Below are 12,381 nucleotides of genomic sequence, written 5' to 3'. Positions count from 1 at the left end.
GATAGAAATGTCATTGACTGAGGATCTGGTTCTCATTGAGAACTTCTGCTAGCTGTTGCTCCCTCCTAAAGGTGAGGGATGATTGCCCAGGAAGCAGAAGTGTCAGCTAGTAGATGATTGATGTTTTGTGTTCTTGGGATGGTTTTGTGAGTGTGCATATTTTACAACTACAATCTCTTTTGAGACAAATAGTCTACATCAATGCCTCTGGGATAAGCCTCAAATAGCTTGCCTGTTCCTAATTAACTCAGTTGTGAGAGAACTTAAATAAAAGGATAAATATGCACAAACCATTAAAGTCAATGTGATCGCTGAAAATCATTGTTTTCTGGTAATATGATAGGGGGAAAAATAGAAAACCAGAACTTAGTACAGGTAGTCCTTAACTTACAACCAGTTGTTTATCTGCCATTTGATGTTTTGATGGGCCTACCTAGCAAGCGTGACCCGACAAAAGCACGAACGTCAAAAGTGCGGCGACAAAACTGCGGTGCTAAAACCACGATGTCAAAAGCGCGGCGACAACAGTGCGCCGATAGAAGCGCGATTTAAGTTAAGGTAAGGTTTAGGGTTAGGTTTAGGGTTAGGTTTAGGGTTAGGTTTAGGGTTAGGTTTAGGGTTAGGTTTAGGGTTAGGTTTAGGGTTAGGTTTAGGGTTAGGTTTAGGGTTAGGTTTAGGGTTAGGTTTAGGGTTAGGTTACAACGCGCTTCTGTCGGCGCACTGTTGTCGGCCCGCTTCAGCGCTCATTCGTCGCCGCGGTTTTGTCACCGCGGTTTTGTCACCGCGGTTTAGTCAGGCGTGCTTTTGTCGTTCGCGCATTTGTGGTGGAACCACCTAGCAAGTAGTTAGGATCCAGATTTGAAGTTCCAATGGTCACCCACCTCCAGTCATGGGACCGTGCTTTGGACAGTTGGCAAACCGGCTACAATTGCATTGTCCCATTGTCATGGGACCGTGATTGGTAACAATTTTGCTTTCAGTTTTTGGCAAAACTATGCCTATAGCAAACCAATGCTTGACCAGAGCAAACCAATGCTTAACAACCATACTGCTTGCTTAACTATCTCAGCGATTGTTTTAATGATCACCGCAAAAAAGTTTGCAAAAATTTTAAGGCTGTTTTATGATCATCACCACTGCGATGGGCTCCAGTAAAGTTTTAATTTGAGAGCTATCTTGCACCCTTGCATTGTTACACTTTCCGGCCTAGAGAATTTAGGTGGTGCAGTGGTTAGGGTGCAGTACTGCAGGCTACTTCAGCTGACTGCAGTTCTGCAGTTCGGCTGTTCTAATCTCACCGGCTCAAGGTTGACTCAGCCTTCCATCCTTCCGAGGTGGGTAAAATGAGGACCCGGATTGTTGTTGGGGGCAATATGCTGACTCTGTAAACCGCTTAGAGAAGGCTGAAAGCCCTATGAAGCGGTATATAAGTCTAACTGCTATTGCTATTCAAGCAGAGATGGTCTCCTCAAATAAACTGTTTATAAAAGCTTATTGTGACTTGTCCAAATTATCATAGAAATATATCACATTCGTCTGCTTCCTTCTCTTTGCCCATTTAAGAAATTAGGAAATGAGAAAGAATAATAACTTAGGGCAGTGTATTTCACAGAGAAGATAAGGGCTTGTTACATTCCGCCATTGTCTGCCTTTCCAATGGGAGCCAAAGACTTTGAACAAGTAATTCAGAATCTTGATCAATAAACTCACAACGTATCAAAGAAAATGAGTTCTACATGTTGCCTCAGAATGAGTGAAGATTGAAAAACGTTTTTCTTCCAGTGGCATTCTCACGTTTTTCATAATACAGAATTCTGCCCTGATTTAATAGCAATGGAAGCCATTTGTCCCACCCATACCTAGCTTTTTATGAGGAACAATATGTTGAAATAGACGAATTCCACAAAGCAAGTCACTTAACTTCGATTGTAATTGTTAGGAATAGGCTTTTACTTTCGTGGAAATAGAGGTATCAGGGTCCATCAAACAGTCCACGTCGTACACGGATAAGACAGTCGGTCATCAATGTCTTTCAATTAAGGGATAATCCAAATAGCATAGCACAGTATCATATAATCAGTTCAGAACTCAAAGTTTGCTAGCAGTTGCAAAACTTACAATAGCTCACGGCACTCAGATCAAATCAGCCCAGCATCTAACGAACAGAGAGCTAACAGTCGTTCTAGCTCCCTCTTATGGCCGATTGAGGAAAACAGCAACCAATCACATTTTACAGTGTCATTTCATTTCATTTATTGAATTTCTATGCCGCCCAATCCCGGAGGACTCCGGGCGGCTTACAGAAATGAAAAAAAGATTAAAAAGAATTATTAAAAACAATGGGACACAACAAAGTTAAAAAGGAACACAGCAATCACCCAATCAGAAGCGGCTGGACCTCAATTAAGGGGTCAACAGCCCCAAGCCTGCCGGAAAAGCCAGGTTTTAATGGCTTTGCGAAAGGCCATGAGAGTGGGCAGGGCCCGGATCTCTGGGGGCAGCTCATTCCATAGGGCCGGAGCGGCAACAGAGAAGGCCCTACTCCTAGGTGTCGCCAACCGGCATTGTCCCGCTGAAGGCACCCAGTGTGATTTAAAGATGTAGATGTAGATGTAGATAAATTTATTTATAAAGAAACTGGTATAGCATTGTTACATGATTTATATATTGCCAACCCAACCGTTAGATTATATTCCTAACAGTAATGTTCACTTAATTTCAAATATTTGGCATCAAAAGTTTGTAATGTTTTTTAATCTAGCTCAGGGAGGAAATTGTATTGAGTTCAAAAATGTGTCTGCCTGAAATTCAGCCGCCTGCCATTTTTTTCAGCAAGAAAAAGGAAGCTAAAGGAAGCAACAGATCAGCACCAAAGTTATATTTGTTTTCATCTCATTTTCATTCAAGGTTTTGCGTTTTTCTTGAGAGCTTTGAAATTGTAGCAGGATGTGAGAATTTCGTCTGGTTCTTATTCTGATTGTATTTCGGAAGTCTACATTATATCAGAGTTTCCTCAGCTAACCTCCCCCCCCCAAAAAAAAAAAGCATTTTTGGTTCTTTGGAACAAGGGTGGATATCTTTTTTGGCAGTCTATCAAATCTCATGCATAGTTCTTTTTACACCAGCTGGAAATGAAACAGACTGCTCTTCCTATTTCCTATGTGGCAGATCAGATTCACAATTTTGTCTCTCTCTCTCTCTCTTGTTCCCTTCAAGGTAAACTATCTCTCGAAGAGTTTATAAAGGGTGCCAAGAGCGATCCTTCGATTGTGCGGTTGTTACAGTGTGATCCAAGCAGTGCAAGTCAGTTTTAATGAGACTCTGGACAGTTTGCAAAGAAAATTACTGGCTTGTTCAAGCTTTGCTCGTAATGGATGCCTTCAACCATTCCTCGTTGGTTAGTGGATGAAACTCCGTGGCTGGATTGTCTCTGTATCCAAGTGGGGGGGGGGGGGGGAAGAGAGAGCCTGTGATACGATTTTTCTTTCCAATATCCCAATTCTCTTTTTTTCACTGCACATTATTGTTAGGACTCCCCGTACACATTTGAGTGTAACCGAAAGGTATGTTTACATGCAAGTTAAAAGAGGGGGGAATGGTATTCCTCTCGGTTAACCTAAATGGATGACTTTAGTAACGCCGAAAAGATGCCGTATGTCAGTGGTTCCCAAACTTGGCAACTTTAAGACTTGTGGACTTCAACTCCCAGAATTCTCCAGCCAGCTCTGCAGAGCTGGCTGGAGAATTCTGGGAGTTGAAGTCCACAAGTCTTAAAGTTGCCAAGTTTGGGAACCACTGCCGTATGTAATTTTTGTCTGCTACGGCAGCAACGAATGACAGGCAGTTTATATCCCAGAAAATCACTATGAAATGTGGAATAAATTAAGCAGGTTTTGTTTTTGTTTTTAAAAGTGTCATGTCTCCAGTTTCCTTCTCAATGGGGAGAATTGCTTGCCGCTTGCAAAGCAGTGGGAGGAAAACCGGAGTCATGCGGTTTTTAAGAAACAAAATAGATATGCACATATAAAACACACACATACATATACATAGTTAATGCGTGTGTATGTTTGCGTGTGTGAGTGTATACGCACACATATTTTACATAAATATTTAGGTCATATTTAATATATGAAGTAGACTTCATCCTTCGTTTCTTCTAGTTGTCCATGATTATTATTTTTTTAAGAAAAGGATTATGATATTTATACATAGTCAAGTTGCCATTAAGGCACTGCATGATTAGCTGTTTGTGGGTATATCACTGTTTTAATTACTGGTTGCAAACACTTTGTCCATTTTTACTGTGGATTGTTCCAGCATTTACTGTGTTTAATGAAGACTAAAGAGGAATCATTCTGCTTCCGTGTTTCACAGCGAAGCGCCACTCACAATGGCTACAACATTTTAACAGGCTTTTGAGTGAGGTGAGGTAATTTGACAAGCATTTACTATGATCCTCCTACCAATTCATGGCTGTCCATCTCTGTTTAATAGTCTTGTGCATTCCAGTGTTATTTAATATCTGCCTAATGCCAAGAAATGCTGATTGAAATAAAGGTGAATTTTCTTGTTGATCTATGTTATATTTTAATTATTGGATGCCTTGAATCTGCACACAGCATGATTTCTTTCTCAAAAAAAATAAAACAGTGAAAGGAAATTTCAAGAGCCAGTTTAAAATGAAGTGTTCACACAAATTGCACATGAGTGGATATTATTCCATTTTTCCACAGATTTTTCGAACAGAAACATTGTTCCCCAACTGGCCACAAATGCCATGCACGGGAGTATTTTCGTTTTGTGATCAAAAAGAATTTTAAATGAACATCAGCCCAGATCAGCAATATTATTTTTATTCAGAAATATAGCTAGAAGTTCTCTTCTTTTTCTTTTTGTGAAACGGATTTTTTTTTAAAATATAAAACAACATTACATATCCTGACATAGATACATTATAGGAATTGGAATAAGGCAAAAGATAGTACTGGCAGTGAAGCTTTGTACTATGGGTGTAGAGTAAAACCCACTAAGTAAGAATGAACAGCACAAAACCAGCTCCTGAGAATTCAGATCTCATCCTTAAAAATGTCCCCCTTTCATTCAGCTTGAAAAGTGTAACAGCTGTGGTCCGAGGGTTACAGTACTTCACTTTAAAATAAAGATAAAGGTTTCATTGGGTGGAGTTCCAACTACTGGTGACTAAACAGACACGTTGATATATTTTATTTTGTAATTTGTAATTTTAATAGATTTGTATGCCGCCCAATCCCGAAGGACTCCGGGCGGCTTACATAAAAGCAATTTAAAAAATATTTAAAAAGATTAAAACACAAGACAGAACGACTTAAAAACAGAAAGACACAACATGCACTCAGTTGTAATGAGGCTGAAGTTCAGTCAAGATCAACAGCCCCAGGCCTGCCGGAACAGCCAGGTCTTAACAGACTTACGGAAGGCCAGGAGAGTGGGGAGGGTCCGGATCTCAGGGGGTAGATCGTTCCAAAGGGCCGGGGAAGCAACAGAGAAGGCTCTCCCCCGAGGAGCCGCCAGACGGCATTGCGTGGCCGACGGTACCCGGAGAAGGCCCGCCCTGTGCGATCTTATTGGACGCTGGGAGGTATGTTGCAGGAGGTGGTCATGGAGATATCCAGGTCTTAGGTATTGTATTGTATTTGTATTTATTTGTCTTGTATGCCGCAGACTTCCAAAGGACTCCGGGCGGCTCACAATAGACAAGGGAAGGGGGATAAATAGACAAAGACAACACTTTAAAAAAACGCAACATTCACAGTTTCCGTGGGGCTGGATGTTTCACAAGCTCCCCGGCCTGCTGGAGCAGCCAGGACTTGGTGGCTTTGCGGAAGGCCGGGAGGGTAGTAAGGGTCCAGATCTCCACTGGGAGGTCATTCCAGAGGGCCGGAGCTGCGACAGAGAAGGCTCTCCCCCGGGGAGTCGCCAGCCGACATTGGCTGGCAGATGGAATCCGGAGGAGACCTAACCTGTGAGATCTAATCAGTCTGAGGGAGGTAATCGGCAGGAAGTGGTCTCTCAGGTACCCAGGTCCGATGCCATGTAGGGCTTTATAGGTAACAACCAGCACCTTGAAGCGGATTCGGAGACTAATGGGTAGCCAGTGCAGCTCGCGGAGGATAGGTGTGATGTGGGTGTAACTGGGTGCACCCACAATCGCTCGCGCGGCTGCATTCTGGACTAACTGGAGTCTTCAAACACTCTTCAAGGGCAGCCCCATGTAGAGCACTTTATAGGTAATAACCAGCACCTTGAAGCGTGTCCGGAGACCAATGGAAAGCCAGTGCAGCTCACGGAGGATAGGTGTAACATGGGTGTGGCTAGGTACACCCAGTATCACTCGCACGGCTGCATTCTGGACCAAATGTAGTCTCCGAACACTCTTCAGGGGCAGCCCCATGTAGAGCGCGTTACAGTAGACGAGCCTTTTGGCAGTATAGTATGGAAGCGATTTGTCATTGCCTTCTGGATTTTCCATGAGGCATGAAAACCAGTTTGCGCCAGTCCTCCCTCTCTCAGCTCAATCCACTTTGCAGAGTTGTTGTGGGGAAGATAGGAGAAGGGAGGAGAATTAGGCATGTTCATCGCATTGAGTTATTTTTAAAAATAATAAAGGTTAATTTTTTTTTAAAAAAAATCAAATAAATTCTCAATGCAGCCTAAAACACGGATAGAAGAACAAGAACTGTTTCCATAGCATTGCCAGGAAAACAACATGGATGAGATCAAAGTCAGCCAAGAGTGACGTAAAAATACATGAGCTTTCTTCCAGGTAGCAATAGCAATAGCAGTAGACTTATATACCGCTTCATAGGGCTTTCAGCCCTCTCTAAGCGGTTTACAGAGAGTCAGCATATTGCCCCCAACAATCCGGGTCCTCATTTTACCCACCTTGGAAGGATGGAAGGCTGAGTCAACCCTGAGCCGGTGAGATTTGAACCGCTGAACTGCTGATCTAGCAGTAGCCTGCAGTGCTGCATTTAACCACTGCGCCACCTCGGCTCAGGTAAACCAGAGGTGGGTTCCTACTGGTTCGGACCGGTTTGGCCGAGTAGGTAGTAACTCAGCCTGTCGCGCCTCCGAACCGGTTCTATGGGCGCCCTAGGCAGCACATTTTTAAAATACTGTGCATGCATGTAGCACGCATGAAGCATGTGCGCGCCCGAAGCACATCCCTGAGCGAACCAGCAGTAGCAAAAGCCGGAACCCATCCTTGAGGTAAAATTTGTCTAAACTTGTGCCTGTATTAGCTGAAGCGGGTTATTATTGGCTGTTGACGTCATTTCCATGCTCCTTTGAGGTACCCTTTCTATCAACAACAACAAACCTTGACTTTTGTGTAGAGTATACAGCGTGCTGAAATTTCCATCGTGCTAATCTTTAGTTTAGCATGATGGAATTTGAAGTAGTTTGAATGGGACTCAGCCAAAGTTTGCATGGATGAAAGAGGCTTCATTCATCTGCAGAAGATTTAGGGTTGAGTCAACTTTTTCACCTGTTGAACCCTTCATTCCTTTTGACATGCATTCAATTCTACAGCTCCAACATCTGTTCTGGAAAGCCTGGGAAGAGGAGGAGGAGGAGGAGGAGGGGGCTGGAAAGGGAAGAAAACTGGTACTCCCCCTTCCCATAAAGAGACATCTTTCTGCTGTCTACTGAAAGCAGTATTTTCTGAAAAATTAGCACTTAGAATCACAGAAGTGTTTGTGTGTGTGTGTGCATGCATGTACAACAGCACTTATGTAAGTCCTTGTGTTTTGCAACCAGACTTGAAAGCATTATCTTTGAGGTCAGCTGTGAGTTTATGAAACATGTAATTTAGATGCTATACTGGCCACTGACCTGTAGGAGACACTGTCGTACCTGTGGATTCAAATCTTGTTAAATGCTCGAACATAGAGCGTTTAAGTGGAAGAAACCTACACTAAGAAATGAAACTAGCATAGCGCCCACTACTGGTCAATAGCTGACATCAGGAGCCCACAATTGAACAGAAGGAACTTCTGTTAGTAGGAGACCCAGAGCTATAAAAATCACAATATTGTCTAATATGAGAGTATATTGTGGGGGGGGGGGGGGTGACTTGGAAAACATGTCTTTTCCCCCACCCGGCTTGGCTTTTGAATGAAGTAAATATTGCATTTCCTCATTTTTAATTAAGACAAAATTGGAGGCAGGAATATATTATTAGCATCGGATTAGCATGAGCCGTGATGGCGTCACAGTTAGAATGCAGCACTGCAGGCTATTCCTGCCTGCCTCGCTGCCTGCCGGCTGCCTGCAATTTGGCGGTTCAATTCTCACCAGGCTCACGGGTGACTCAGCCTTCCATCCTTCCGAGGAGGGTAAAATGAGGAGCTAAATAGGCTGACTCTGTAAACCGCTTAGAGAGGGCTAGCACTACAAAGCGGTATATAAGTTAAGCGCTATTGCTATCTACCTCTAAGTCCAATTTAACGAAGTCTTTGGGGTAGGCAAATATGGGACTGGCCTAAGACTCGTTCATCTGAATGATGGGGATTTGATTTGCCCTGCTTTTTTTTAACGGTACTATGGTTTGACTTGCTAAAGCAATGAAGTGCAGAAGGACTTCGACTTAAAAGAGTAATGGAACCTGTCCATTACAGTTGTATCCACGTGGTTGCCATACTCAATGACCACAACTCCTGTGCTCCCTGTTGCAACTGTTAAGTGTCTCTGAGTGGGGGAGGCCTTGGGAGACCTAACGCAGGCCCAGGTTCACACCGCCACATCTTCCCATCTCACACATGCCCTGGCCCAGGCCTCCCAAGCCCTCCCCCTCCACTCCAGAAACACTCAGTTTCCTACCCAGTAGGTCCCCACGGTTCCATCACAAAACCGCGTTCGACGAAACCGCGTAGCTGACGTCATCAAGAGGGCGACAACAGCGTGGAGACAGAAGCACGCTGTAAACGCTAAACCTAAAATTAACCCCTAAACCTAACCCCCCCTAAACCTAATCCTAAACCTAACCCTAAACCTAACCCTAAATCTAACCCTAAACCTAACCCTTAACCTAACCCTAAATCTAACCCTAAACCTAACCCTTAACCTAACCCTAAACCTAACCCTTAACCTAACCCTAAACCTAATCCTAACCCTTAACCTAACCCTAAACCTAATCCTAACCCTTAACCTAACTCTAAACCTTAACCTAACCCTAAACCTAAACCTAACCCTAAACCTAACCCTTACCTTAAGTTGAATCGGCTTGCTTTCAAAGCGCTATTTAAAGCGCCCTTCTTTCTCCGCGCTGGCTGTTGTCGCCCTGTTGATGACGTCAGCGACGCGGTTTAATCGGGTGCGGCTTAGTCGAGCGCGGTTTTGACGGGTCCCCACAACCCTTGAGCCTGATTCCCGCCATGAAGCGTCTCACACTCTCACCCCCCTCCATCACTCCACGGTCCACTTACCTGTTCTGTAGATTTGGGAAGCAGGCAATCCGCCCTGCGGCCTTTCTACATTGAGACCATGTGGAAGCAAACCTTATATTTGGGGGGTGGCTGCAATTCTTGAATCGGCGTGCCTGCAGTCGGTTGTCAAGCATCCACATTTTGTTTACATGGCTGCGGGTGCTGAAAAAAATGGTATTTTTTGCCGTTTACAATAAATAGAAGTAAATGTTCTGGTGATACTATGGGACCCAATCTTAGATTCTCCACATATTTCAAAGGCATCTTCAATTAGAGCACCATTGGAGTAGCTTAATGCAGGCAATGCTACCCAGAATAGCAGTAGCAATAGCAATAGCAGTTAGACTTATATACCGCTTCATAGGGCTTTCAGCCCTCTCTAAGCGGTTTACAGAGTCAGCATATCGCCCCCAACAAGAATCCGGGTCCTCATTTCACCCACCTCGGAAGGATGGAAGGCTGAGTCAACCCTGAGCCGGTGAGATTTGAACAGCCGAACTGCTGAACTGCAGTCAGCTGAAGTAGCCTGCAGTGCTGCATTTAACCACTGCGCCACCTCAGAACACAATGCTTTTTCTCTGGGTTACGGGAAAGGTAGTTGATGAAAACCCCTTAAGTGCCACCTGAGCACCAACGAGAAGACCACGGTGTTACCCACAACAGGCCATGACACTATTCTAGAAACAAACATATTCCCAAACATTTATATTGCTCAGGTTAAGCATGTGCTTATCTGATTTTTAGATTTTAATCCACTGTCTTTGATGAAGAGGTGGGTTCCTACCAGTTCGCACCTATTCGGTAGAACCGGTTCGTCAAATCTACCGAACCGGTTAGAAGAGGTTCCACCAGTGGACCCGGAAAGCAGGCCACACCTACAGAAGAGGTTCCAAAAATTTTTGAAACCCACCACTGGTCCTTGGATACGATTATTCTACACTATCATGCTCCTGTTTATAAAACTCAGTGCCTCTGTGAAAGGTAAGGATGACATCTGCGTTTGTGGTGCAATCAGAACATTCCGTGTGTTGAAGTTGTTTTAACGCAAACCAAAGATGCCTTTTAAAAAACAAGTTTGCATCCTATTCTTATGTATGCCAGTGCTGTGTGTGAGGTCATTTAAGGTGGTTCTTTAAAGTGTCGTAGGGTTTCTAGTTTCGAGTTTAATGAAATTTGTATGCTGCCCACTCCCATTGGGACTCTGGTCGGCATCTTCATATCCGGTCACATGGGCGGCAAGCCACTCCCATCCAGTCACATGGGCGGCAAGCCACACCCACAAAGGAGGCCACACCCACAGAGTAGGTTCGAACAATTTTTGAAACCCACCACTGCTTTGATGGAACGAAGAGAGTTGGGCATTAAATCAGCTTAATAAAACCTGTCTCTGATTTCGCTCGGTACTGTATGCTTATATAGATGTTGAAAGCATAATCTCTCCCCCTCTCCCTCTCTCATTCCCACTTCCTCCTTCTCCTGCTCTCGCTCTTTCATACACAAAATAACATAATATGAAGTTCACAAATTGAAGCAATAGCCTCCCAATAACATTCTCGGAGATCCAGCAGCTTTCAGATTCAGCGAGTGCCACCTCAAAACAGTATCACCACAACCCTCGTGGTGGCAATGTAATTCAGACATTATGGGTCATCACATTAAAAAAAAAAGCTAAGAGATCCAGATCATTTAGCAAGGCTGTTTCCTCCTTCTCAAGCACCAATAACAGTTCAGGGTTAAATTAGAATAACTAAAGCTGAACCCAAACTCCGTCTCAAGCAAGTTGTAATATATCTATGTGATCCTTCAAACTTGAGTTTTATGATGCACTTTTAATACCTTGCCAAAATGAATAATAAGCTGGAAGTTTAGACAGAGATATTTCTGAATCTGATATAAAGACTTTCCCAACACTTTGGAGAGTTTGGATGCAAACTTCTTCAAACCTGTTGGATGTATAGCCTTGATTTGTGATTTTCTAATATAGCAGCTATCTGAGCTCAGAAAAGAAGCATTGGGAGTTAAAGAATAGAATTCGATCTCTCCTGTGGCTGGAGCGTGGTTTATATCTTCAGAGGAGGAAATCCGATGCACACTAATCTCCCTTTGATCCACCAGATGTCACAGGATTATAGTAACCCAAACATTTTCAGTTGTTAATTTATCTCTTTTGTCACCCGGAAAATGAAAAAGTTTCTGCTGTGAAATGTCACATCAGTTCAGATCCCATGATAAAGTGGGCTCAAAATATTGAAGAACCAATAATGTTGGATACATGAGAAAGGATTTTGGTAAGAAATGTAAAATTTACACAAGCCCAAAACTTGAGAGAAAACTTTTACAAGATGTTTTATAGATGGCATTTAGATCCTAAAAAGTTGGCTTCTATGTATCTGAACTTACAACCCAAATGCTGGAGATGTGATTCTCTCGACACTACATATTTTCATATATGGTGGACTTGCATAAAGGTTAAGGCATTTTGGATAAAAATATGGTGGATTATGCAGAATGTTCTTTAAAAAAGGATAAAGTTTACCCCTCAGTTATTTTTGTTAGGTATAATTACTGATTGTACAGCTGTAGAGATTAATTTGATTTTGCACTTAATAACTGCAGCTAGATTGTTGGTGGCGCAATACTGGAAGAAGGAAGATTTGCCTACAATTCAAGAATGGACATTGAAAGTCACAAATTTAGCCGAGATGGCTAAAATATCTGCATATCTTAAGAACTACTCAAACGGGAGATATAAATGAGACTGAAAAAAATGGATCGATTATATACAAAATAAATATGGGACTAAGAAATTCCAGATAGCTTATGATTAAGATCAGGAATGATATAAATTGTTTAAAGTTAGCCTAGCAAGGAGGAGATAAGTTCAATTTAAAGATGTTATCAATTTTCTATTCTTTTT

General features: G+C 42.9%; 1 protein-coding gene across 1 annotated transcript in view; it reads left to right on the top strand.

Moving 5' to 3' along the window:
• HPCAL1 (hippocalcin like 1) overlaps positions 1 to 3,447 on the top strand; it is a 110,237-nt gene extending 106,790 nt beyond the window's left edge. The window contains exon 5 of the mRNA XM_087702714.1: positions 3,217 to 3,447. Coding sequence (XP_087558840.1) covers positions 3,217 to 3,314 — 98 coding nt within the window. The 3' untranslated portion in view covers positions 3,315 to 3,447. The remainder of the gene's footprint in view (positions 1 to 3,216) is intronic.
• Positions 3,448 to 12,381: the final 8,934 nt, after the last annotated feature.

The sequence above is a fragment of the Thamnophis sirtalis genome, unplaced genomic scaffold, assembly GCF_051295495.1.
Source record: "Thamnophis sirtalis isolate CommonGarterSnake01/CBP01778 unplaced genomic scaffold, rThaSir2_p1.2 scaffold_16, whole genome shotgun sequence".
Taxonomy (NCBI): Eukaryota; Metazoa; Chordata; class Lepidosauria; order Squamata; family Natricidae; genus Thamnophis; species Thamnophis sirtalis.
The sequence above is the reverse complement of the archived record's forward strand: the minus strand, read 5'-3'. Positions and strand labels throughout refer to the sequence as shown.